Source organism: Eschrichtius robustus, chromosome 10 (genome assembly GCF_028021215.1).
Source record: "Eschrichtius robustus isolate mEscRob2 chromosome 10, mEscRob2.pri, whole genome shotgun sequence".
Taxonomy (NCBI): Eukaryota; Metazoa; Chordata; class Mammalia; order Artiodactyla; family Eschrichtiidae; genus Eschrichtius; species Eschrichtius robustus.
The window spans coordinates 92617836-92645147 of NC_090833.1; the positions used below are offsets into that span (position 1 = coordinate 92617836).

A 27312-nucleotide genomic window follows, 5' to 3' on the forward strand; every position below is an offset into this window, starting at 1 on the left:
TGGTTCCTTTTTATAATTTCTATCCTTATTAATATCCCCTGTTTGTTAATACATTGTTCTCCTTGTTTCCTTCAGTTCTTTGTCCTTGGTTTCCTTTAGCTTAAAGCTTATTTAAAATAGTTGAGTTAAAGTCTTTGTCTAGTAAGTCCAATGTATGAATTTCTCAGGGACAGCCTATTGATTATTTTTTTCCTGGGTATGGACCATACGTTTTTGTTTCTTTGCATGTCTTGTAATGATTTGTTGAATACAGGCATTTTAAGTAATATAACGTGACCACTCTGGAAATCAGTTTCTACAACCTTTCTAGGATTTGTTGTTGCTGCTTGTTGTAATTGTTATTGTTTTGTGATTTTTCTTTGCCAAGTTTGAGAAGTCTGTTCTTTGTTGTTTGTGGCCTCTGATGCTCCATTAGCTTAGGTGAGCAGCTAATGGTTTAACAGAGATTTCTTAAATGCCTGAGACCATTAAGTCTCCCAGGCTTTACTGAGGGGCTCTGTGTGTGTGTACTGGGGCCTGCCATCAACACTTAGCAGGGCGGTTCCAACTCTGCCTTAGCCTTCACTTCTGCAGAGCCTCAGATCACCAGGAGGTGGTGGCCTTTTCAGGTCTTTCTGGAGCTAGTGCATGGCCTCCTAGATGCCCAGGATATACTGGAGCTTTTCAAAGCCCTGTGTACATGTCGTTCCTCTGCTTTTTCTTTTTAGTTTTAGGTTTGCCACAACTGTTATCCAGTATCTCAGGAAGTCATGAAGTTAAACAGTTGCCTCTGAATATTTTTCACAAGTGTCCCTGGGGGAAGATGCCCCTTTTGTAATTGGTTAGCTCTGAGTCAAGTCAATGAAGACAGGAAACCAAGAGACAGGTCAAATAATGACAGCTCTCTGGGAATGAGGCTTTGGAGAAGCTCCTACACCATTTAGCCTTCTCCAGTGGCTGCCACACTTCTGTTTTCACTGTGATTGGGGATGTTGGTTTTTAGGGTTCCCTTGGTGCTAGACAGAAGGGGTAAGAATAAGGCATTAAAAGTGCCACATAGCTCACTGTTCTTATTTAGATATGGCCATTTTTCTTGTATAATACTTTCCATATTGTTGTAAGCCTTTGGTTAATTTTCTGGTTCCTGAAAATTTTGATCCTGACTGTTTTTGCCAGTTTTCTCCTTGCCCTTATGGGGGAGAGAATTTCTAGAGGTCCTTAGTCCATCTTTTCTTTGTGGTGTTATAACTTTCTAGGCTCTTAGGAAAAAGAAGGTATGTGAGCCATTCCCTTTAGGAGATGGTTTTCATTGTTACCATTCATTTTCAACATATATGATGGATTTTTAAGAACTGTTTTTTTGTTTTTTCTTTTTTGCTATGAAATTGTACCTGCTTGTTTAATTGATAAAATATGTAATTTTATGAATTAGGTCTCCTGCCTTGCCAGAGGTAACTCACATTGTCAGTTTGCATGTCCTTACAGACTTCTTCCTGTGCCAACAAAAATATACGTGTTATTCAAGTGGAAGTGAGGTGATGCCTTTCCATACACATATTCTCATGTGTGCACACATACACTTTTATGAAGCAAATATGGAGTCTTGCCATAAGATATTGTTCTGCTAATTGCTTTTTTCACTTAAATAATCCTTGGAGATTGATTGTTGTGTATCCTTCAGGGCTTTTTCAATGCATATTTGGATACATGCATGTATAGATGCACATATCCTTTTTTTTTTTTTTAAAGCAAAAGTGATTTCATGTGCATTGTTCTGCCAATTGCTTTTCTCCTTGAATAAATATTGGTGATTTTGAGCTCTGCCTCTTTCTGTTAGTGGCTGCATATTATTTATTCATTCCTTCATTCAACATGTGGCTTGCTGTGTCCTGGCCCATACGAGCAGATGTCCTTTGATTTATTTAGTTGTTTCTAGGTCTTGCTGTCAAAGTTAGGTCGCAGTGAATCCTTGACCCAGCGATTCCTCATACATTTGCCAAATCAGGGGGCACGCACATTTAAAATTTTGATGGAAACCAGCAAGTTGCCTTTCAAAAGGTTGTACCAATTTATCTTCTCGCTGACAACATGAAATTGCTAGTTGGGTGCACCCTCCCCTTCCTGGATATTATAATTGTAAAGATTTGTTCATCTGATTACCAAAATTCAGCCATGTCATCTTATAAAGGTGCTTGCTGCCGCTTCTCTGTTCATGTGGAGGGGCTGGCAGCTACGTGAGGCTCTCAGAGGAGGGCCGAAATTTCCTGGGGTCACAGTCAAGCCCCCTGCCCCAGCTAGTGATGTGCACTTGGAGGTGGTGTCATCTGCTGGGCCCTTCAGCTGCCTTGGTCATCTCACAGTCACTTGGGCTGTTTTGTGTGTTAGAGTTGGAGTGCTCCCCCAATCCACCCATTGACACCATATGGTGGTTTCTTAACAGGTAGCAACTGGGAAGTGGAAGCAGATAAGTAAATATTGTCCCCTCGATCTCTACTCAGGGTAAGCGAACACTTCTCCTTTGTCCCTAGTGCTGCCTTTCTTGGTGGGGGGTGGCATTCTGGGCAGTGGGGGGTGGGAGTGGGCCGCATTCTGTGAGGTGGGGGCTACTTGCCTGCAGATAGCCAGGGCCCTGGGCAGGGCCCAGGGTTCTTGCCTAGGGTCAGTGTTGCCTCCATAGGTTCCTGCAGATTACCTGTGGGAGCCAGTGGCTGGGGAGGTATTGCCAGAGGAAGGGGCAGAGAGCAGGGTGGGGATTAGGGGCAGGGATGGGGGTGCCTCTGTGAGGAGGGCTGGGGAGAATGCAGCTCCTTAATCTGCAAAGCTCAGAGACCTCGAGTGGCAGCTCTTGGGCATGTCCCCTGAGCCACGGGCAGGTGAATGCAAAGTCTGCTTTAATTCTGTCGATAATACTTTCTCTTTTTAGAAATAAACAGAGAATGTACTTTGCTTTGAAAAGCTTGTTACAGGAGGCACAGAACAACTTAAAGATCTTTAAGGTAAGAGCTGCTTCTGTCTTATGGCACTTTTAGGGTGGGGCCTATTGGTGTCTGAACTGAGCTGGATGAACCCATGGTGCTTTGGTCCCTGACAGGGCTCTGTGACCTTGCAGGTGAGGGCATCTGGGCTGGGGCTGGCTTAGCATGATACTTTGGGTCCTTTTTCCAAGCCTCATTTCATGGGCATGTCATCCTGGGACTCCTGGGGTGTGTGACGGTGACTCCTTGACCACTGGGTGGCCTCGGGCTCCTTTGACACATAGACCCTGACTCTGGTTCTTGGAGAAAGATGGCCCTGACTGCGTCCCAGGAGTCCTGTGTGGTTGAGATGGGAGCAGGAGCTGGGGCAGGGCATCCTAGAGGGTGGCCACACCTGTGCCTTTCCTCCCGAGTAACTTAGGGAACTTGTAATTTGGGGATCTCCTTGTCAATTAGTGAGTTCTCAGAGTCCTGCATCCTGATCGTGGGAACGGTTCTGCCTGCAGAATATTCACCATGTGGCACTGGCACCTTCTGCTTCCTCATTGCCACCTGCTGCTGGCACCCTGACCAGACTTGCTGAGGCCCTGTGGTCCCCTGGCCTGCTGCTAGCAGGAGGAGGTGGAGAGGCTGAGGGACAGGAGTGTGGAGAGAGGGGGTGCGGGGAGAGGGGAGGAGGGCTGGCCCAGATCTGGAGGAGGGCTTGGTGTGGCCTGTGTTGGAAATGTGTCCCCTGGGATCCCCCTTGTCACCTCCTTTTCTGCTTACCACTGACTGCCCCCAGTCCTGGTTATCTTCTTATTAAGTATGACATATAAGCGAGAGTTTGTGACAGGCTCCAGGTTCACAGGCTCTGGATCTGTGTGGAGTAGCAGGGCTGTTGGGTCAGGACAGCGTTGTGCCCTCTGTGTCCTGCTCCGTGTGGATAGTGCTGTTCTGCACACTGGATGCCCCTCAGAAGTGGGCTCAGAGAAGTTGGGAGGGAAGCCTATTCTTGCCTTGCTTCCCCCCATGGTTCAAAAATCTGGTCAGAGTGAATCAACTTTACCTTGTCTGCCTCCACCTTCCCAAATCTAGAAAAAGAGGAAATTTTAAAATCAGTTTTTATTTCTAAATCTTATAAAGACTTCAGGAATTGTATATTTAAATCCTAAAGATAAGTTCCCTTTCATCTGGGGATTTATTTGGAACCTATAATGAGGCTGGCATTTTGTCCTAAATGGACCCTTTTCTGACTGCCCCCGCCTAGGCTGGCCTGTCAGGCCCACACTTAAGCTGAGTGGTGAGTCTGGCTTGGCCCCTGGATGAGCTGACCTGTCCTGGGGCCTGGGACCTGGGACTGAGAACGCTGGCTATCTGCTGCTTCTGTTGAACTCAGCTTGAGGAAGAAAATCCAGAGGTTGAGATAATAGTTTCAAAAGAGATGGATTAAAAGAAGTGACATGGAATGGCTTTTTTAAATAATACCTGGAGCAAGTCAGTACATTATTGCAAGTGCCAGCACCTCTCAGGAGCAAGCTCTCTGGTTCTGAAACTCACGCCTTCCCTTGTTGTGAAGTTCCAAGTATGGAGAAGTTTCCTGGGCCACGGTCGGTGCTGCCACCGTGCTGTCTGTTGTTGGAGCCTTCTCCTTGTCTGTCTGAATGTTGTTCACAGACTCCATGTCTGTGGCTCTGTCCACTAATACTGGACACTTGTGAGATGTGGTGGGGGACATGCGGGGTTGTCACAGAGCCCAAGACGATAGCTCTCTGCCAAATGTCACATGAGGTGCTTGAGCAACCATATTTGTATATGTAAAATGCCCATCTACCTGGATTCCAGACATTGGGGAGAAGAGGCCTTCTATTGTCCAGGGTTCACTCAACTGCTTATGGGCCTGGAGGAGAGAGTTTCACGGTAGGCCAAGGCTGCCCCTGCACTGGACCGCAAGCCAAACTCTGGCCCTACCTCCTGGTTGCAACGCATGTTGACTGGTTTTGTCTTGGTACTTCATCTTGGCCTGCTTTCCTCCTGGGAGCTCCTGCTTTTCCTTTGCCTGGTGTACCCTCCTCCCTCTGTAAGGCCATCTCAAGGGTCAGCATCTCTTGTTGGTTTCCCCTGGTCCTTTGGCCAGCAGTGGCATCAGTTGTGTTCCCATCTCCCTGGACACCCACATCTGTGAACTCTGATGGTGCTAACGGGGCTCCCAGGGGAGGCATCATGCTGCTGAATCCCAGGAACTTGCTGAGGGAGGAATGTCCAGTCCACACTTCTCACTGGATTGAATTGACCCCCATCTGCCACCTGGGGGCAGAGCAGGGATCGTCCTCATCATATTATCTACTACTGCATAACAGCCACTTATCATCTCACAGTTTTTGTGGCCAGGAATTAAGGAGCAACATAGCTGGTTCTGGCTCAGGGTCCCTCTTGAGGCTGCATCCCATCTGAAGGCTCAGCTGGGGCCAGGGCTCTGCTCCTAGGATGGCGCCACCACAGCCATTGGCAGAAGGCCTTAGTTCCTGGCCATGTGGGACTCCATGGGGCTGCTCAGTGCGGCTGCTGTGATCTGAGAAGAGAGTCATCAGGACAGAAGCCACAGCATCCTTTATAACTTAATCTTGCTGGGGGTATGCTATTGCTCTGCTTGTATTCTGTCAGTCACACAGACCAAACCTCCACAGTGCAGAGAGGACTACAGAGTATGAGTGTCAAGGGATGGGGGCCATTGGGGACCTACCTGGAGGCTGCTGACCACACTGTCTCACAGACAATAGGGGCAAGGGATTCATCACTCCCCTGGGATTGGCTGATGCTCAGGGGTGTGGGGACCAGGATTCCCATAGGGGTTTTCCTCCTAGATACCACAGACCCCTGTAAAAGTCACAGGGTTGCACCCACTGGGCATCCCTTCCTGTAGCCCTGGGAACATTGGTGCCATAAGGAGTTTCTTTGCTGAACTTGGTTTTAGAAGGCAGGATGGCCTCAAAGATGAAGATTTCTATACTAGTGATGCTGTTGGCCTTACCCACCCTGGCTGGAGCCTGGCTTAGTCTTTCGCAGAGGACAGAAGCCCTCTGGGATGCTGGCGGCCGATGTCCACACTGGCCGAGAAGTTTGCTCAGGGTCAGATGACACCATGTGTCCCTCAGTAGCACAGTAGTGTCACTTGGCCTCTTGAGTAACAGGCTAGGACCTTTGGGAGTTTGTGCTTTGGGCCGAGTTTGCTTGAGGTTGCTAACATCCCAGGTGTTCTGGTCTGAGGGTTTGTATCTCAGGCCCAGGGCTCTGATCTTTGGTTCTTGAGAACTTTTCTCCTTTTTCATGTTCCAGTGGGATTTTTCTCTTGGTCAGTGACATGGTACATGAGGGTGGGTTTCCCCAGAGGGCTGCAGTATGCAGAGACCCCAAATGGGGGCATGTAAAATGTCTGGTCCTTTGGCCTGTCTAGTGGATGGGGACGGAGGTGTCTTCCTACCGGCCTGTTGGAGTTGACGTTTCCCTGTTTCTTTCCCTTCCTGCAGAATGGTGAGCTGATTTATGGTTGTAAAGATGCCCGCAGCCCTGTGGCTGACTGGAGTGAACTTGCACACCACCTGAAGCCATTCTTCTTCCCATCCAATGGCCTGGCCAGTGGGCCCCACTGCACAAGGGCCGTGATCCGGGAGCTGGTGCGTGTCATCACACGGGTGCTACTGAGTGGCTCGGACAAGGGCCGGGCGGGCACCCTCAGGTCGGGGCCTGGGCTGCGGGGCCCACCCGTCTGTGAAGCCAGCCCTTTCAGCAGGAGCCTGCGCTGCCAAGGTAGGCCTGGTGGGTGGGCTGGGTGCAGGGGGAGCGGAGCCTGTGGCATGGCCTGCGAGGGTCCTGCCTGGCCTCACGGAGCTTCTGTGGGAGCAGCCTCAGTCTCATCAGGGCTCCCCAAAGCTGGGCCTCCCTGTCTCTCAGCCCCAGGTGGGGATACTGCCTTTCTCATCTCTTATCTGGGTTTATAAGTTGCAGCATACATTTGGGCTATAGGGTTTTCCCTAAATATCATCCCACACATCTGTGCATCCTCTGTGGTTTGCTGAGTGTTTTCGCTACATTGTCCTGTTCCATCTCATTGCAACCCTGGGGATAGGTTTTCCTTGGCCTTTTTCTTAGATGGGGAGAATTGAGGCCCGGAATGTTGCAGTCCCACAGTGCAAGGCCCTTTAGGGCAGGTGGGTGGCCTCAGTGGGTGGCAGTTTGCAGACAAGTTGTGAACACAGACGTGAGGGACCTGTGGCTCTGAGTGCCTCCTACTCAAGTCCCCGTTCCTCACAGACTCGCTGTGGGCTGGCTTTGACTCAGTGGGCATCCAGACTTCAGGGTGATCTGGTGACTGATTTGGGTTTTTGCCATGAATGTTCATGGCCTCCTCGTTTGCCACCTTTGTCGTCTGCTGGCGGGCTCCACAACACACTCAGGTATGTGGCATGCGGAGCCATAGCCAGGAACTTATTTTGAGGGGCCAACTAGGAAGATTCAGATTATTCAGTTTTTGTGCTGATGATCCCTGTGGGTTCTTAGAGCCTCTGAGGATGGCCATGGGGGTATGACATAGGAAGATGGTAGCCCTGCTCCTGCGTGGATTTTAGGTGCTACTGTTTTGCCACACAGCTTCCTAAGCACAAGTCACCCTTCTTCTGTCCCCCATTTCACATTTTTCTTAGTACAAATGAATTTTGTGGGTATTTTTCTTGTTGCAAAAGTGATACCTAGTCATTTCAGACAATTTTGGTAAACTTATGCCCATATTTGGGTACTTAACTGCTTTTAAGTAGATGGAATGTGTTTGGAAGGACACACAGATGGACACTGGTCTCCGAGGCACTGTTGACACCTGTGGACTTTTCTTCCAGACCTTCCCTGCGTATGTACACACACATAAACCTGACCCATGGGATGTGCAATGTGTTCTACATGCTATTTTGTAACCTGATGTTTTTGCCTGATTAGTATAAATCTGTATCTGTATCAGCAATTGTATTTTTTGAAATTTTATTGACCATGAGGTAGATATTCCACTGTATGAATAGCCTATAATTTTAACAAATCCCTTCTAGCTGGGCCTATGCACTTTCGCTCTGTCTTACATGACTGAGCATGTTTTGCCAGAGGTGGGGGAGGTCAGAGGTCACAGTGTCAGAACTGCACATGGCCACAGCTGCTCCCTGTGACTCGGAATATTTGTTTGTTCATAGGACGTGGCTGTTTCTTTGAAGGGTGGGATAAATGGGCTGGGACTCTGTCTCCCCAGCCCTCGAGGCCCCCGGTGCATGGCAGGGGCCCGAGAATGCTCGAGTGTGGAATGGACCTTGTTTCCGCACCATCCCTGTCATGACAGCTCCCTGCTCAGTGTGGCCACTCGTCTCTCAGCATGGGCTGTGGCTCTGGGCTCCGCAGATGCAGTCTTGCAGTTTTGACGATGTCAACATGGTCGTTTTAAATTTTGTGCCTTGTCTTATTTAGACTGAGGTTCATCTCTCTAAACTCAGATCTGGGCTGGTGTGATGGAGGTTGAAGGATGTTGAGAGGAAGGAGAGGCACAGAGTGAGGTGTGGGTCACCTGCCTTTCTTTTGTGCCTGGTCCTGAACGTCCGCTTGTCCCAGCCCCAGCAGCTCCGTGAGGCAGGGTGCGGCCTGTGCCCGCCACCTTCTTTAGTCCTTGACAGTAAACCTCTCGTTTTCCCCTGATGTTCTTGGTAGGAAAAAACACCCCGGAGCGGTCAGGGTTACCGAAGGGCTGTCTTCTGTACAAAACCCTCCAGGTGCAGATGTTGGACCTGCTGGACATCGAAGGCCTCTACCCTCTGTACCGGCGGGTTGAGCGGTACCTGGAGGAGTTTCCTGAGGAGAGGTGAGGCCCAGGTCCAGTGCTCCCCTGCCCTTTCTGGGCCCACATGGGGCCCCGAGCAGCCCTAAGGGCAAGATGGGGATGAGGGGAGCAGGTCGCCCCAGTGGGAGGACAACACTGGCCTCCCAGGAGGATGACTCACCACAGCTACCTCCCTTCCCTGCCCCCAGATGCCAGGCTCGGCCCAGAGATTCAGTGCCATGTGAAGGAGGACCAGGGTCCTGTCAGATCTGTGGTCACTTGCCCATTTCTAGAAAGGAAAGCACATCTTGTGAACCTGACAACCCTGCATTAGGCAGTTCCATGTCCTGAGTTGGAGCTGAGCCTGCAGGGGGCAGTGCTGCTCCACAGCCAGTGAGCCACGCTCACCCAGCCGCCGCAGGGCTTTGGCCTTCAGGCACTGCCTTGTCCATCTCCTGGCCATCTTGATGGGGGTTGCTAGGGTCCACACCTGTGGCATGTGGTGGAGGCTGGGGCCACTGCCCTGGCCTGGCTTCGCTTCCTCCCTAGCACCCCTTCACTAGCATCTCTTACCGGGACACCATTTGTCAGAAACAAGAGACGTTCAGCCTTGGCTCTCCTGGTTCTGGTCTTGCAGGACGCTTCATAACGAAGTTTAGCATTAGGAAGAGATGAATCCATTAATGTTCTTTAAAACCAGATGAATGATTCTTAAACTGCTAACAGTTTAACAAACGATTTCCAGGCAGCTTTGTTATCCTGTTTTTTTGTGCTTTGTCCTTCAGAAAAACATTGCAAATAGATGGGCCTTATGATGAAGCATTTTACCAGAGGCTGCTTGATCTTTCCACTGAGGATGATGGCACTGTGGCTTTTGCACTGACAAAGGTGGGTAGATCCTTCCAGAAACACACTGTGTGCTTCTTAGGCTCTTAACACTAACTTGGGGTTTTCCTAAGAAGTGTTTCCCAGTACCTACCCCTGATGGTGAAAGCAGAAAAATTGGGGATTAAAAAAACGTGGCTAAAGTTTCCCCCAGATGGACTGGGCCGGGTGGTAATACGTTACTTTAGCTTCTAGGAAGCATTTCCCTTTGTTCACTTGGCTCCGGGCCACCCTGGGCCCAGCCCTCTCTCCACCCTCCCTGTACTGGGGTCCAGGACCTGAGGCCACTGCTCTGTGCTTCCTTCTTAGCAGCCTTAGAACAGGCTAGCGCCAACCATTCCTCTCCTTACAGCCCTCAGTGGGACTCTAGGCCCAGACCCTACCTGTGGTTGTGTGTGGCTGGCTTCCTTCCTCCCCATACCTCAGGCCAAGGGGCACCCTGGGAGAATCTCTTAGGGAAGAGGCCTGATCCTATTCTTTCCGGTTCTGTAAAATCGGAATTCAGGGGCTCCATGAACTTGGATAGGAAAAAAATTACATCTTTGTTTTCACTAACCTCTAATTGAAATTAGTGTTTCCTTCCATTAAGAATGTGGCAACAAGCACTGTGTGGTCAGCAGGACCCCCAACTTTGCCATTAAGAGAAATCAGACCTTTTAATTTCACACTGTAGTTGCTACAGATATCTCATGATATCTTTATATTCTTCACTCCTGAGATTTTGTTATGTAATACTACATAATATATTTGTTTTAAAAAATAGTTCGGTATTTGACATGGTCAAGCCTCTATTTTTTATTTTCTGCATTAAAAAATGTTATTCCGAGAGGGATCCATAGGCTTCATTGGGCTGTCAAAGGTTTTGCTAAAACGGTTAAGGAACACTGTTCCAGTGGGAGCAAAGTGACAAAAAGGTAGGAACAAAACAGAGTGACCTCCTTCTCTACATCCTCTGGGCAGCTGCCCTGGAGCCCTTAGTTTAACTGTCTTGGTCCTGACAATGTGTCTGTGGTTCTCACTTGTTAAGAGTCCTCACTCTTGTCTTTGGCTGGGTGCTCCCTCTTCTGCAGCTGTTGGGCTTTTGAGGAGGTCCCCTCCAAAGCCAAGGGCCCTGAGGGAATAAGCTGAGGTGCTTGGGGTTAGAGCTGTCCTCAAGGTGGGGAGAGACCCAAAAGGGAGCCTCTGTCAGAATAAAGTGGCGGACTGCCCTGCATTGTCTGCAACTTGGGTACATTGATTTAGGAATAAGTATCAGTATTCCATTTTTCAAGAGAAGAAGCATAGGACTTTACTTCCTTTTTTACACATTTCTATATTTTTCAAAATTGTAATAAATAAGCATGGATTACTTTTTAATTTTATTGCAAGTTTTAAACCTCATATGTAAACATAATCTTGTAAGAGATTCAAGCAATCATTACACAACTATCAGAATGACTAAAATAGTAACATTGAAATAACACTGAATGCTGGTGCAGAGAAACTAGATTTGCAGACCTAAACATGCATGTGCCCCATAACCCAGCACCTGCACTCCTGGGCATTTGTCACAGAGAAGGGAAGACTCAGGCTCACCCAAAACCCTGTACAGGAGTGTTCATAGCAGCTTTATTTGTGATAGCTAGAAACTGGGCACAACTCAAGTGTCTGTCAACAGGTGGCCTACAACAGGTTATGTAAACTGGAACTGTTGAGCAGTAAAAAGGAATGAAATCTCAATACACACAACAATGTGGGTGAATCTTCAGAGAAATGTGCAGAGTGACAAAAGCCAATCCCAAAAGGTCACACACTATGATTCTGTTTAAATGACATTCTTGAAATGACAAAGATGAATGGTTGCTGTGGGATGGGGAGGAGGTGGAAGGAAGGGGGTGTGATTATAAAAGGTCAACAAAGAGGGATCTTCTGGTGATGGAACTGCTCTGTATTTTAACTGTGGTGGTAGATGCATGAACCTACATGTGTGATAAAATACACATACACAACACACAGGACTACATGTAAAACTTGGGAGATTGGAATAAGATCATGGAGTGTATCAATGTCACTATCCTGGCTGTGATATTATACTATATAGTTTTGCAAGATGTCACCATTGGGGGAGACTGGGTAAAGGGCACTCAGGATCACCTGCATGTGAACCTACAATTATCTCAAAACAAATAATGAAAAAGATTCAAGCAGTGAGTATATTGTATAAAATGTGATGTTATTCCTGCCCAAGCAATAGGTGTCCACTGTTAACAGTATGTATCTTTTCAGAACTTCACACTAACACGCACACACACACTCACTCATACCATTTGGGGGATTATCCACATTATATGTATTCTTCACTAGCTTGCATTTAACCTAACATGGCTTGAAGTCTGTGTTGGAATATAAGGGTCTGCCTCTTTTTTTGTTTTAGGGATTTAGGTTCTGTTAGTTGGAATCTGAAGAAGGTGGATGTGAAGCTGAAGCTGGGGGAGCAGGATGAGAATATTCCTAGGCCACAGACTATTAAAAGTTCTTTCATGAATGCTCTTTATCTAATTGAACTTTGTATCTCTGATGAAATGAGAGTGGTGCGAATATTGTATTTATTTCGAAGCTCAGGAAACTGCAGCCCAGCGTAATTCTTGCTTTTTGACTATTGTTTAGTATTCTGTAATGGAAGTCAGCAAACTTTTTCTATAAAGGGCCAGACACCACAGCTCTCATCCCAATCTAGAAAACTGATACTGGTGCACAGTGGCTTGGAATGGGCTGCAAGGGCCCATACGGTGACTGCTATGGGCAAGGCACAGGAGTCTTATCTGGAAGGTAGAGGAGGGTATATCCAGGGGGCCTGGTTTGGGGTTGACAAAATGTGTTTAGGGCTTCTTTCCAAGTTCTGCTTTTACATGATCTCTGGACCCCTAAACTGATGGTTCTCAGTCCTAGCAGATCCAACACTTTTTTCTAGCAAATACTGTAGCAAATACTATAGCAAATACTGTAACTCCCCCTTTACTATCTTGAAATGAAATTCATAGATAATATAACCTACCTAAACACATCTTAACTGTAATATAGTTTTAACTGTAATATAAGAGGGGAGAAAAAAAAGGAAAGTATTTTGTCATAAAATAACATGTATTTAAATTAAAAAAAAAAAAGGCAGGGGTGGCAGACAGTAAATGCTTTAGGCTTTGGCCATCTGGTCTCTGTTGTAGCTACTCAGCTCTGCCATTATATCTCAGAAGTAGCCAGAGACAAATATAAATGAGCATGGCTGTGTTCTAGTAAACCTTTATTTACAAAAACAGGTGGCAGGCTGGATTTTGCCCTTGGCCTGTAGTTTGCTGACTTCTGTTCACTTTTGCTTGTTAGTTTTTATATTCATTTTTTTCTCTGTTGTTTGGAAGTTAGACATTCTGCTACTGTCATTTTTCTGGTTACTTGTCCAATTTGACCATGCATATTTATAGACTAAAATTAATAATTTAACCCCCACTCCCACCCCAACACCTGCCACACAAACACATAATATTGGGTTGGCCAAAAAGTTCATCTGGGATACTTTAATTCCAGTTATCGCTCCCAACTTATATGCAGTTATTGTCATATAAGTTTTTGTCATATAACTTTTCTTGGGCGTATACCTAGTAGTGGAGCTGCTGGGTCAAGTGGTAACTTATGTTTAACTTTTTCAGGAACTGCCAGACTGTTTTCCAAAATGGCTGTACTATTTTACATTCCCACCAGCAGTGTACAGGGGTCCAGTTTCTCCGTATCTTTTACAGCACTTGTTACCTGCCCTCTATTTGTCTTATTCTTTAAAAAAAAAAAAAATCGCAATTTACGGTATTATTTTATACAGGTGTTTGTTTAGATCTACCACGTTTACCCATATCTTTGCTTAACATTCTTACATCTCAGATCTTTCCTCTTTTTCCTATGAAAGTTTTATTGCGATATGTTACATACGATACAATTTACCTGCTTAAAGTATGCAATTTGGTGGTTTTTACTATATTCACAGATATGTGTAAGCAGCATCACAGTCAATTTTAGAACATTTTCATCACCTAAAAAAAATTCTGTACCCTTTAGCCATCATCTCCTTATCTCCTCATCCCCAACAGCCCTAAGCAGCTACTAATCTACTTTTTAAAAAATCAATTTATTTATTTTTGGCTGCATTGGGTCTTTGTTGCTGTGCGCGGGCTTTCTATAGTTGCGGCGAGCGGGGGCTACTCTTTGTTGTGGTGCGCGGGCTTCTCTTGCTGCGGATCACGGGCTCTAGGCGCGCGGGCTTCAGTATTTGTGGTGCGTGGGCTCAGTAGTTGTGGCTCGCAGGCTCTAGAGCGCAGGCTCAGTAGTTTTGGCGCACGGGCTTAGTTGCTTTGCAGCATGTGGGATCTTCCTGGACCAGGGCTAGAACCCATGTCCCCTGCATTGGCAGGCGGATTCTTAACCACTGCGCCACCAGGGAAGCCCCCTAATCTACTTTTTATCTCTATAGATTTGCCTATTCCAGATATTGCATATGAATGGAATCATTCAATAGATGGTCCTTTATGACTGGCTTCGTGCACTTTAGCATAATATTTGCAAGGTTCATGTGTACTGTAGCAGGTATCAATACTTCATTTCTTTTTATGACTGAATAATATTCCATTGTATAGATATACTGTATTTTGTTTATCCATTCATCAGTTTGATGAGCATTTGGGTTGTTTTCACTTTTTGGCTATTATGAATAATGTTGCTATAAATATTTGTGTATAAATTTTTGTGTGGACATATTTTTACTTTTCTTGGGCATATACCTAGGAGTGGAGCTCAGGAGCTCAGGAGTTTCAGGAACTGCCAGACTGCTTTCCAAATGGCTGTACCATTTTACATTCCCACCAGCAGTGTACAGGTTTCCAGTTTCTCCATATCTTTGACAACACTTGTTACCTGCCCTTTTGTTTAGCCATCCTGGTGGGTATGAAATGGTATCTCATTGTGGTTTTGATTTGTATTTCCATGAAGACTAAGAGCATTTTTTAATGTGCTTATTGCCCATTTGTATATTTTCTTTGGAGAAATATCTATTCAGGTCCTTTGATCACTTTTTAATTATGTTATTTGTTTCATTGTTGAGTTGTAGGGATTCTGTATATTGTGGATAGTAAGCCCTTATCAGATATATGATTTGCAAATATATTCTGTCAGAGAACTTTTCACTTTTTTGATAATGTTCTTTGTTGTAAAATATTTGCAATTTAAAAACTTTATTTGTTCATTTGAAATATAGTTGATGTACAATATTATGTTAGTTTCAGGTATACTACATAGTGATTTGACATTTGCGTACATTATGATATGATTACCATGACAAGTCTAGTAACCGTCTGTCCCCATACACAAAAAAGTGTTTAATTTTGATGAGGTCCAGTTTGTCTGTGTTTTTCTTTTGTTGTTTGTGCTTTTGGTGTCATATCTAAGAATTCATTGCTAAATCCAAAGTCATGAATATTTTCCCCTGTTTCTTCAAAGAGTTTTAGCTCTTAAATTTAGTTCTTTGATCCATTTTGAGTTAATCTTTATATATGATTTCAGGTAGAGATCCAACTTCATTCTTTGTATGTGGATATTTAGTTGTCCCAGCACCATTTGTTGAAGAGACTATTTTTTCCCATAAATGTATGGGTTTATTTCTGGATAGTCAATTGTGTGCCATTGATATATATGTCTATACTTATGCTTGTACCCTGCCTTGATTACTGTTGCTTTTTAGTAAGTTTTGAAATTGTTCTTTTGCAAGATTGTTCTGGCTATTAGGAGCCCCTTGTAATTTCATTATGAATTTTAGAATCAGCTTGCCAAGTGCTACAAAGAAGCCAGCAGAGATTGTGATAGGGATTGTGGTGAATCTGCAGATTGCTTGCATATGGCCATCTTTATAATAGTAAGTCTTCCAGTTTGTTAACATGGGACGCTGTTCCATTTATTCAGATCTTTGTTTTTCTTTCAACAGTCTTTTCAGAGATACATTTTGTACTTTGTTAAGTTTATCCCTGAATGTTTTCTTTTTGCTGTTGTAAATGAAGTTGTTTTCTTAATTCCATTTTTAGATTGATCATTGCAAGTGTATAGAAATACAATTTGTTTTTGTATATTGATCTTATAGCTTACAACCTTGCTGAATTTATTAGTTCTAAAAGTTTTTTAGTGAATTCCTTAGGATTTTCTCTATATAAGATCATTTAGAGATAGTTTTACTTCTTCCTTTCCAGTTTGGTTGCCTTTTATATCTTTTTCTTGCATAACAGCCCTTGGCTACAACCTTTAGTGCAATGCTAAATGCAAGAATAGACCTCCCTGTCTGATTTGTTCCCGGTCTTATTGGGACAGCATTCAGTCTTTCATCATTATGTGTAATGTTAGCTTTGGGCTTTTCGTAGATATCCTTTATTGGGTTGAAGAAGCTCCCCACTTTTCTTAAATTGTTGAATGTTTTTATCATGAAAGGATGCTGGATTTTGTCAAATGTCTTTTCTGCATCAATTGGTATTTATTATCATGTGTTTTGTTTTTCTGTAGATATGACATATTAATTTATTTTTGGATGTTAAAACCAACCTTGCATTCCTGGGATAAACCCCACTTGGTCATGGCATATGATTCTTCTTGTATATTGCTGATTCAATTTGCTATTATTTTGTTGAGGCTTTTTGTGTCCATTCTCATAAGAAGTATTGGTCTGTAATACTGGCCTTGTCAAATGAGTTGGGAAGTATTTCAGCCTCTTTTTTCTGGAAAGGTTTGAGAAGGATTGATGGTAATTCTTTAAATATTGATATTTGATAGAATTCACCAGTGAAGCCATCTGGGTCTGGGCTTTTCTTTGTAGGTAGTGTTTTGATACCCAGTTCAGTCTCTTTACTTGGTATAGAAAATTGTGCTATTTCTTCTTGAGTCAGTTTTTGTAGTTTGTACCTTTTTAGGAATTTTTCCATTTTATCTAAGTTGTCTAATTTATTGGCCTACAGTTGTTTACAGTTTTCCTCTTCTTCTTGAAGTATATCTTTTAGAAGTTACTTTAGTGAATGTCTTTTGGTAAATTCTCTTTGTATCTGTTTATCTGGATATATTTATATTTTGTCATAGTTTTGAAAGGTAATTTTTTCTAGGTACAAAGAAGGGGTTGATTGTTTTTCTATTAGCATTTAACCATTTTATGCAACATTATCTGACTGTGGATGTTTCTGCTGAGATGTTTACTGTCAGTCTAACTGTCCTTCCTCAGGAGGTGATTATTTTCTCTATGGTTGCTTTTAAAGTCTCCTCTTTTTAAATTTGACATTTTAGTGCAATGTGATTAGGTGTGGTGTACTTTTAATTTATTCTGCTTGGTGTATGTTGTGCTTTCTCTATTTGTGGATGTGTCTTTTATTAGTTCTGGAAAATCCTCAACCATTTTCTCTTCACATATTTTCTCTTCTCCATTATCCTATTCTCTTCTTCTGGGACTCTAATTAGATACATATATCAGACCTTATTTTTATCATTTTCTTCAGTTCTATCTTCCCATTCACTGATTCTTTCTTCACCTGTGTCTAATCTGTTCATTCATTTGTTCAATGAGTTTTCCATTTCATTAGTTATATTTTTAATTTCTCAAAGTTCCGTGTGGTTCATTTTCATATCTGCTTGGTATTTTTGATAGTTCCTTGTTGCTTGCCCTCTTTTAAATGCCATCTTTTATTTCTTTAAACAATTTATGAATAGTTATATTCTGTATCTAAGATACGGTAAAATTTTGCAGGTAAAAATCTCTTGTTATTTTGCTGACTCATCCTTGCTGCTTTGTTTGCTTGGGTTTTTAATGATGTATGATTGTGAGCTCATATTTGTTTGATTTTGATCTATGAGAATCTTGGGGACCTAAACAGGGGATGCTTTCCTCCAGAGAAAATATGGATCCTTGACTTAAGGGAGAAGTTTCAGGTTTAGACCCTGTACTCCATGGCTTATTCCTAGAAACCATGCCTGCACTGACATTGCCTACAGGGCAGCTTAGCCTTCCAATTGCTCCTTGCTCAAAACTCTAGTTTCAGCTCTTTTGGGAGTGAGTGTGAGAAGAGGGGATTGGGTTGGGGATTTCCTTTACCTTCTGCAAGCCTAGCAGTGCATTAAAAGTGTTAACAGGGATATCATTGTTTTGTAGGAGGTGCCTTGGAAGTTCTCCATACACCTAAAAGTGTTGTTCTTTTTAGCATGGTCATATAATTAATTGTCATTAATTTGGGTGTTATCTTTAATTTGTTACTGTTAAAAATAATGTTCACATTCACATTTTTGTACTTTAACCCTTGTGCACTTAAGCATATCTTCCAGAGTGATTCTTAGAAGTTAAATTGCTAGATTTATTTTTTATAGATTCTGTCATATTGTCCTCCTGAAAAGATTTTGCCAACTTATAATCATTCTTGTAACAGTCGAGGGTCCTGTTTCCCACATGCCCTCCAAATTACTTGATATTTCTAGTATTTAAAAGTTTAATTTTAATTTTCTAAGCTTTTGTTTCATTAACCATTTGTAATGTGAAATATAGCACATATAGAAAAGTGCACAGAAAAAGAGGTAAAGCTCAATGATTTGTCATAAAGAAAACTCTTGGAGAACTACCAGTTAGGTCTGAATATGGAGCACTGGCAGCTAATTAGAATCCCTGTTGGTTTCCTGTACAGTTACTCCTCTTGCCTTTCTCCCTCAAGTTAACTATTGTATTGACTTACATACCTATAGTTTAGTTCTGTTTTTGAACTGTATTATTACAGAATCATGCATATATCTCGTGTCTTGTTTTTTTTTATGTTCTATATAACATGTATAAGATTTACTCATGTTATTGCCTGCATTTCCATATTTTCAGTGCTTTGTAGTGATCTATTTAAGTGGATATGCTACAATTCACCCATTCTACTGTTGATGGATATTTGAGTTGCTCCCAGTTTTGACTTATAAATAAAGTTTCTGCAAAACATTCTTGTACAGATCTCTTAGTGTACATGCACATACGTTTCTCTTGGGTATATTCCTAGGAGTGGAATTTCTGGGTCAGAGGTGTGAGCATATTTAGCTTTAGTAGGTACTATGAAATAGTTTTACCTGTTTATATCCCCTACAACAGGCTAGGGTAGTTCGACAGACTAGGGGGTTCCTGTGGCCCCATACCCTCTCTGCCACTGGGTTGTGGGTCTTTTTAATTTTAGCCATTCTAGTGAGTGTGTAATGGTGGCTTATTGTGGTAATGAGATTCAACACCTTTTCATATGTTTATTGGCCATTTATATTTTCTTTTCCATGAGGCACCTATTTAAGTCTCTTGACCAGTTTTTTGTATGGTTGTCTGTCTTTTTCTTATTGGTTTGAAGGAATTCTTTATGTATTCTGGATAGAAGCTCATTGTCAGATATGTGTGCTACAGATATCTTCTTCCACTTGCCATTTTACTCTCTTAATAAAGTCCTTTTCAGAAGGGAAGGTCATAATTTTAAGGTCTTTTAATTTACATCTTTTTCCTTCTTTAGCAATCTTTATGTTTTATCTACCTTAAAGTCCCACAGATATTTTAGAAACTTTATTGTTTTGCCTTTCACATTTGGTGGGTACCTTCTGCAACTGATTTTTGGTATGGCATGAGGTAAGGTTTTATTTTCATATGCAGTTGTCCTAGAATCATAGGAATTGTCCTGATCACTCTAGAGTCAGGATGAATCTTGATACCCAGTAGAGTAAATCCTTCTACTTTCTTCAGGAATGTCTTTCTTTTAATTAATGCCTTGGCTTTTCTTGACCTTTTGCTTATCTATATAAATCTTAGAATCAACTTGTTCAAAAAAAGAAACAGACTCACAGATACAGAGAATAAATGAGTGGTTATCACTGGGGAGAGGGATGAGGGAGAGGCAAGATAGGGGCTGGGGATTAAGAGGTACAAACTACTATATATGAAATAAATAAGCTATAAGGGTATATTGTACAGCACAGGGAATATAGCCAATAGTTTATAATAGCTATAAATGGTGTATAACTTTAAAAAGTTGTGACTCACTGTGTTGTACACCTGAAACTTATATAATATTGTACATCAATACACCTAAAAAATTTTTTTTTAAAAAAAGAATGAACTTTGTTCAGTTCTACAAGGAAAAGCAACAACAGACCTTTTGGGATTTTGATTGATTTGGCATTAAAATGATGACAAGAGTTGACATCCATACAATATTAAGGCTTCCAACATGGGCGTTTTCTTTTTATTAGGTGTTATTTAAAATCTGATAAAACATTTAATGATTTTCTTTAGAGAGATCTTCTATTTTATTAGATATATTCCTAGATATTTGATGGTTTTAGATATAGATGGTATCTATGTGGATATATAGGAATGTAATTGATTTTTCTACCTTGACCTCTTTATCTGTCAACCTTGTTGAAGTCACTTACTAATTCTAACAATCTATAGCTTCTGTTGGATTTTCATTATATATAATCATATTGTTTGTGAATTTGATTTTTTTCTTTCTGATCCTTATACTTTTCACTTATTTATTTTGTTTTGCCTAACTGCATGTAGTTAATTTTTGATTATGGGAATTCTAGTCTTGTTCCCAGTCTCAAAGAGGAAGTATTTACCATTAAGTAAATTGTTTGCTGTAGGTTTTTTTGGGTGTTGCTTGGTTTATTTTTAAAATAAATAACCATTATCAAATTAAGAAAGTTCCCTTCTATTCCTGATTTGTTAAGAGTTTTTATCAGGAGTGGGTGTTGAGTTTTTCAATGCTTTTTCTGTTTCTGTTGAGAAGATCATGTGACTTTTCTCCTATTTTCTGTTAATGTGATTACAGGTACACCTCAGAGATATTGTGGGTTTGGTTCCAGACCACCACAATAAAGCAAATATCTTAATAAAGCGAGTTACATGAATTTTTTGGTTTCCCAGTGCATATCAAAGTTATGTTTACACTATATTAAGTGCACAAGAGTATTATGTCTTAAAAAATGTATATACCTTAATTAAAAAATACTTCATTGCTAAAAAGTGCTGACCATCACCTGAGCCTTCAGCAAGTAATCTTTTTGCTGGCAGAGGGTCTTGCCTCGATGTTCATGGCTAATGACTGATCAGGGTAGTGATCAGGGTGGTGGCTGCTGGAGGTTGGGGTGGCCATGGCAATTTCTTAAAATAAGACTCCAGCGAAGTTTAACACATTGGTTGACTCTTCCTTCCATGAATGATTTATCTGAAGCATGAAACGCTCTTTGAAAGCACTTTACCCACAGCAGAACTTCTTTCAAAATTGGAGCCAGTCCTCTCAAACTCTGCTGCTGCTTTATCAACTAAGTTTACATCATATTCTCAATTCTCTGTCATTACAGCAATCTTAGCAGCATCTTCACTAGTAGATTCCATCTCAAGAAACCACTTTCTTTTTGCTCATCCAGAAGAAGCAAGTCCTCATCCAGTAAAATTTGCTCATAAGATTGCAGCAATTCAGTCACATCTTCGGGCTCCGCTTCTAATTCTAGGTCTCTTGCTATTTCCACCACATCGACAGTTACTTCTTCCACTGAAGCCTTGAACCCTCAAAGACATCCATGAGGGTTGGAGTCAACTTCTTTCAAACTGTTCATGTTGATCTTTTCACCTCGTCTCATGAACCATGAATGTTCTTCATGGCATCTAGAATGGTGAATCCTTTCCAGAAGGTTTTCAATGGACTTTGCCCAGATCCATCAGAAAAATTCACTGTCTATAGCAGCTTTAGCCTTAGAAAATGTATTTCTTAAATAATAAGACTTAAAAGGTGAAATCACTCCTTGATTCATGGGCTACAGAATGGATGTTGTGTTAGCAGGCATGAAAACAATGTTAATCACATTGTATATCGCCATCAGAGCTCTTGGGTGGCTAAGTGCATTGTCAACGAGCAGTAACATTTTGAATCTTTTTTCTAAGCAGTAGTCCTGAAGAGTGGGCTTAAAATATTTAGTAAACCATGTTGTAAACAGATGTGCTGTCATCCAGGCTTTGTTGTTCCATTTATAGAGCACAGGCAGAGTACACTGAGCATAATTCTTAAGGGCCCTAGGAATTTTGGAATGGTAAATGAACATTGGCTTCAGCTTAAAGTCACTAGTGGCATTAGCCCTGAACAAGAGAGTCAGCCTGTCCTTTGAAGCTTTGAAGCCAGGCATGGACTTCTCCTCTCTAGCTATGAAAGTCCTAGATGGTGTCTTCTTCCGATATAGGGCTGTTTTGTCCACATTGAAAATCTGTTGTTTAGTGTAGCCACCTTCATTAATTATCTCAGCTATATCTTCTCGATAACTTGCTGCAGCTTCTACAGCAGCCCTTTTTGCTTCACTTTGCACTTTTATGTTATGGAGATTACTTCTTTCCTTAAACCTCATGAACCAACCTCTGGTAGCTTCAAAATTTTCTTTGTAGCTTCCTTACCTCTCTCATCCTTAATAGAATTGAAGAGAGTTAGGGCCTTGCTCTAGATTAGGCTTTGGCTTAAGGAAATGTGACTGCTTTGATCTTCTATCTAGACCACTAAAACTTTATACCAGCAATAGGCTGTTTTGTTTTCTTATCATTTGTGTGTTCACTGGAGCAGCACTTAATTTCCTTCAAGAATGTTTCCTTTGCTTTCACAACTTGGCTGTTTGATGCAAGAGGTCTAGCTTTCAGCCTGTCATAGCTTTCAACATGCCTTCCTCACTAAGCTTGATTGTTTCCAGCCTTTGATTTAAAGAGATGTGTGACTCTTCCTTTCACTTGAACACTTAGAAGCCATTGTGGGGTTATTAATTGGCCTAATTTCAATATTATTGTGCCTAAGGGAATAGGGGGGCCTGAGGAAGGGAGAGAGATGGGGGGAATAGCCAGTCGGTAGAGCAGTCAGAACATGCACATTTGTGGATTGTTTGTCATTTTATGTGGTCCCAGTTCCTAGTGCCCCAAACCAATTACAATTGTAACATCAAAGATCACTGATTACAGATCACCATAACATATATAATATAATGAAGTTTGAAATATTGCGAGAATTACCAAAATGTGACAGAGAGATATGAAGTAAACAAATGCTGTTGGAAAAATGGTGCTAATAGACTTGCTTGATGCAGGGTTGCCACAAACCAATTTGTAAAAAAACACATCTGCAAAGCACAGTAAAAACAACGTATGCCTGTAATCACACAATTTGTAATGATGTAATAATCTTTTTATATTTTATGATATTTGGTTTGCTAATATTTTGTTTAGGGGTTTTTGCATATATATTTGTGAGTGGTACAAGTTTTTGGTAATGTCTTTGTTAGGTTTTGGTATCAGGGGTATGCCTGCCTCCTAAAACATTTGAAGAGTGTTTGCTCATTTTCTGTTCTCTGGAAGAGGTGAAGTAAGGCTCGCATTTTTTCTTCCTTAAATATTTTGTAGAATTACATGTGAAAACATTTTGGCCCATAGTTGTCTTTGTAGGATAATTTAAAATACCTCAATTTTAGATTTTCTATTTCTTCTGTCAGTTTTGATAAGTTGTATTTTTCTAGAAATTTATCTAAAATTTTCAGAATTTTGACATATAATGTTTTGGTAATATTCTTTTATTATCTTTCAAAGTTTCATAAGATCTGAATAACACCTTTTTATTCCTGATCTATGGTATTTGTTTTCTCTCTCTCTTAATCCATCCCACCAGGAGTTTATCAGTTTTGGTAGTTTTGTAAAAATTAACTTATGTTCCTTTTGTACTGATCATTTTCTATTTCATTAATTTCTGCTCTTATTTCCTTTTTTCTAGATAATTTTTTCTTTCTATAATTTCTTCCCAATATGAATGCTTACCTAATTAAGTTTTGGTCTTCTTATTTTCTAAAATATGTATAAAGCTATATATTTTCCTGTACACATGCCTATAGCTATATCCCACAAGCCTATTTTCAATATCATTCAGTTAAAATATATTCTGATTACTATTAAGATTTCTTCTTTGACCCATGGAAGCATTTGGAAGGGATTTAATAACACGTGGGGATTCTCATTATCTTTTTTGTACTGATTACTAGCAAAATTGCATTATGGTCAGGGAGCATACTCGATATGGGCCTTTAAAATTTGTTGAGACAGCTTTTTGGTCCTTTGAAATTTGTTGTGATTTGCATTATAGATTAACCTTTTTTGAAAATGCTTCTGTGTGTACTTGAAAAGGCATCTCAAATTATTAGTTGCAGTGTTTTATATCTGCCCACTAGGTCAAATTAATTGTACTGTTCAGATCTTCTGTGACCTTACTGATTTTATGGTCTGCTTGGTCCATAAGAAAGATGTTTTGAAACTTTACATAATAATTATGGATTTGTCTGTTTCTTCTCATTTATTTTGAGGCTATATTGTCAGGTGCCTTAAATTTAGAATTGTTATATCTTCTTGGTGAATTGAATTTTTCATTTTTAAGACATCATTTAGCATGTCTCTGGTAATAGTTTTTACTTTAAAGTTTCTTTTGTCTGATATTAATGTCACTTCTCTAGATTCTTTTGCACCCTGTATCTTTTTCTATGCTTTTATTTTTAATCTTTGTATTTAAAATATGGTTTGGTTTTCTATCCATTCTGACATTTGTCTTTATAATTTAATTGGACTTATACTTGGGTTTAAACCTTAATTTTTTTGCACCTGTCTTAGATTTCTTTTTCTCTCCTCTCTTAACTGTCTTTTGGGTTGATTAATTTTTGTATCGTTCCATTTCCCCACTGTTTGCTCAGAGGTTTTAGTCTTTTACTTTCTTTTAGTGGTTATCCTAGCTATTGCAGCAAGTCTAATTAAAAGTCTTTTACTAAAGTCTAATATTTATACCTTTACTCTCTTCTTGGACAATGCAGAGTTCTTAGAGTACATTTTACTACTACTCCTTACTTACACTGCTATTGTTGCTGTGTACTCTGTTGTTTTAAACTCAAGAAGGCATTATTATTATTATTGTTTTATACAGTCAGTGTCCTTTTACCCACATATTTAGCTCTTGCATTACTCTTCATTCTGTCCTGAATCTCTGACCTTATATCGGGGATCATTTTTTGTTTTTCTCTGAAGAATACCCTTTAATGTGTCCTTTATTGTAGGTCTGCTGGTGATTCATTCTTAGTTTTTGTTTAATGATATGTATAAGTGATTTTTTTGCGTTGTTCTTGAATCTGTGTCCTGATGTCTTTCCTCAGTTTTGGAAAGTTTTTGGCCTTAACTTTTTCAAATTTTGTTTCTGCCCGTTTTCTCTCTTCTTCTTCCAGACTTCAATTACATATGTATTAAACATATTCTCTTTATCTTCCATGTCTCATGCCCTTTTCTCAATATTTTCCAGCTTGTTTTCCCTTCTGTGCTTCATTCTGGATTTTTTTTTTTTTTTGACCTATCTTCCACTTTAGCAAGTCTCTTCAGTTTTTTCTAACCTGCTGTTAAAACTATCTGTTGAATTCTTAATGTTGATTTTGTGTTTTTTAGTTCTAGAATTTTCAAACAGTTCATTTTTATAGTCGCCAGTTCTCCTCTGAAGTTCTCAATTTTGTCTTTTATCCTTTGAGCAGAGCAGCATGTGTGTTTGGTACCTCCAATACCTGGAGTCCATGTGTATGTACCTCTTTCTACTATCGTGGGAGTTTTTTTGGGTTCATTTTTGGTTTTTTTTTTTTTGCTGATTTTCTCTCATGGCATCATGTTTTGGGCCTGGGTATTTTTGCTTGTGTGTCAGAAATTGTATTTGTATAATTATTTTAGAAATAATTTGAGGCCTAGGATGATGTCTTCTTCTACAGAGAATTTTAGGTTTGCTTCTGCCAGGGACCTGGGAAGCACTAGCAAGCCAGGGTCATCTTAATCCAGTTTTGGTGACTGATGTCTTTGAAGCAAAGTTGCAGTTCCTGGTAAGGCCTGTCGAATTCTGGCTCACCCAGTCTTAAGGTGCAACATTTTGGATACTAACCCAGAGCGGGAATTCACCATGGTTACTGTCCCCATAAGCCCTGGAAGTTAGTTAAAAGTGCCTCTTGGCCGACCTTCCAGAATTGTTACCCACTCCCTGGACAAAAAACCCCCAAATGTCTTTGTCCTCCCCCTGGTCCAGCAATTCTTGCTGGTCTTATTAGCTCTGCCTTCAAGCAGATGTTTTTGATATTTTGTCGAGCTTTTTCTACTTGACTTCAGCAGTTGGGTTGGCTCCAATTATATACTCCAGCATTGCTTGAAGTGAAAGTCTAGCTCTTTCATTTTATGTCAGATATATATATATATATCCAATGAGTGCAAACATTTTCACTGTTATAATTTGCATTTCCTTGATTAGTAGTAAGGTTGAGCATCTTTTCATATACTTACTGGCTATTTTTTCTCTTTTGTCAATTTATTTGGTCCATATCTTTTTTGGGTAGTTTTCTTTTTACATACTGATCTAGCACTTTATATATTCTCTTTTTTAAAATTTATTTTATTAAAGTATAGTTGATTTACAATGTTGTGTTAATTTCTGCTGTACAGCAAAATGATTCAGTTATGCATATGTATACATTCTTTTTCATATTCTTTTCCATTAGGTTTATCACAGGATATTGAATACAGTTCCCTGTGCTATATAGTAGGACATTGTTGTTTATCCATTCTATATATAATAGTTGCATCTGCTAATCCTCAACTCTCAATCCACCCCTCCCCTAAACCCCTTCCCCTTGGCAAGCACAAGTCTGTTCTCTATCTGTGAGTCTGTTTCATAGATACATCATTTGTGTCATATTTTAGATTACACATATAAGTGATATCATATGGTATTTGTCTTTCTCTTTCTGACTTACTTCACTTAGTATGATAATCTCTGGTTGGACCCATGTTGCTGCAAATGGCATTATTTCATTCTTTTTTATGGCTGGGTAGCATTCCATTGTATATATGTACCATATCTTCTTTATGCATTTTTCTGTTGATGGCCATTTAGGTTGTTTCCATGTCTTGGTATTGTGACTAGTAGCACTTTATATATTCTTGATGTTGATTGTTATATGTTGCAGATATCTTCTCCTATTCTTTAACAAGTCTTTTACATTTGGATTATGACTGTATCAAATAAAAGCTTTTAATTTTTAGGTATTCCAATCTCTCTGTCTTTTACGGCTTCTATGTTTTGTGTCTTGCAGATTAGGACATAATAAATATTTTATATTTCGTTTTTAATATTTATCTCTTTAATTCTTTTGGACTGGATTTTTTTGTGTACATTGTGAAATACCTGGTTTCTTAGCTAAATGAATAGACTATTGGGAGAAGAGCTTCTTTTTCCTTCTACTGTAAAGATTTTTGTAGGCCTCAGGTAACCCACACTTGGGGTGCTTCCCTCTCCTTCCCACACACTCCTGCCTTGTGGAATAAACAGCTTGAATGTTGTCTTAGGGCAGTCCTCCTGGCTGTGTGACATGGAGGGGAATGACTGAAAGGGAGACAAGAGGTTATGATCTGCCATCACACAGATGTTGAGGCCAGTGATAATGTGTAAGGCCTACATCCTTTTTTGTAACTAGTTTATTTTTGTAAAAGTGAGAGGTATTCAATCTAAAAAGTTCAAATGTTATATG

General features: G+C 40.9%; 1 protein-coding gene across 3 annotated transcripts in view; it reads left to right on the forward strand.

The window, feature by feature from the left end:
* The window catches only part of IPPK (inositol-pentakisphosphate 2-kinase), a 54804-nt gene that overhangs the window by 22740 nt on the left and 4752 nt on the right, over positions 1-27312 (forward strand). Inside the window, exons 7-12 of one of the 3 annotated variants that reach the window (XM_068553288.1) lie at positions 2420-2478; positions 2903-2975; positions 6461-6740; positions 8670-8820; positions 9564-9666; positions 12077-12162. In XM_068553288.1, the coding sequence (XP_068409389.1) occupies positions 2420-2478; positions 2903-2975; positions 6461-6740; positions 8670-8820; positions 9564-9666; positions 12077-12094 (684 nt within the window). In that variant the 3' untranslated portion in view covers positions 12095-12162. Of the gene's footprint in view, positions 1-2419; positions 2479-2902; positions 2976-6460; positions 6741-8669; positions 8821-9563; positions 9667-12076; positions 12163-27312 lie in introns of those variants that run through there. The other 2 variants (XM_068553285.1, XM_068553287.1) reach the window with 2 other exon arrangements.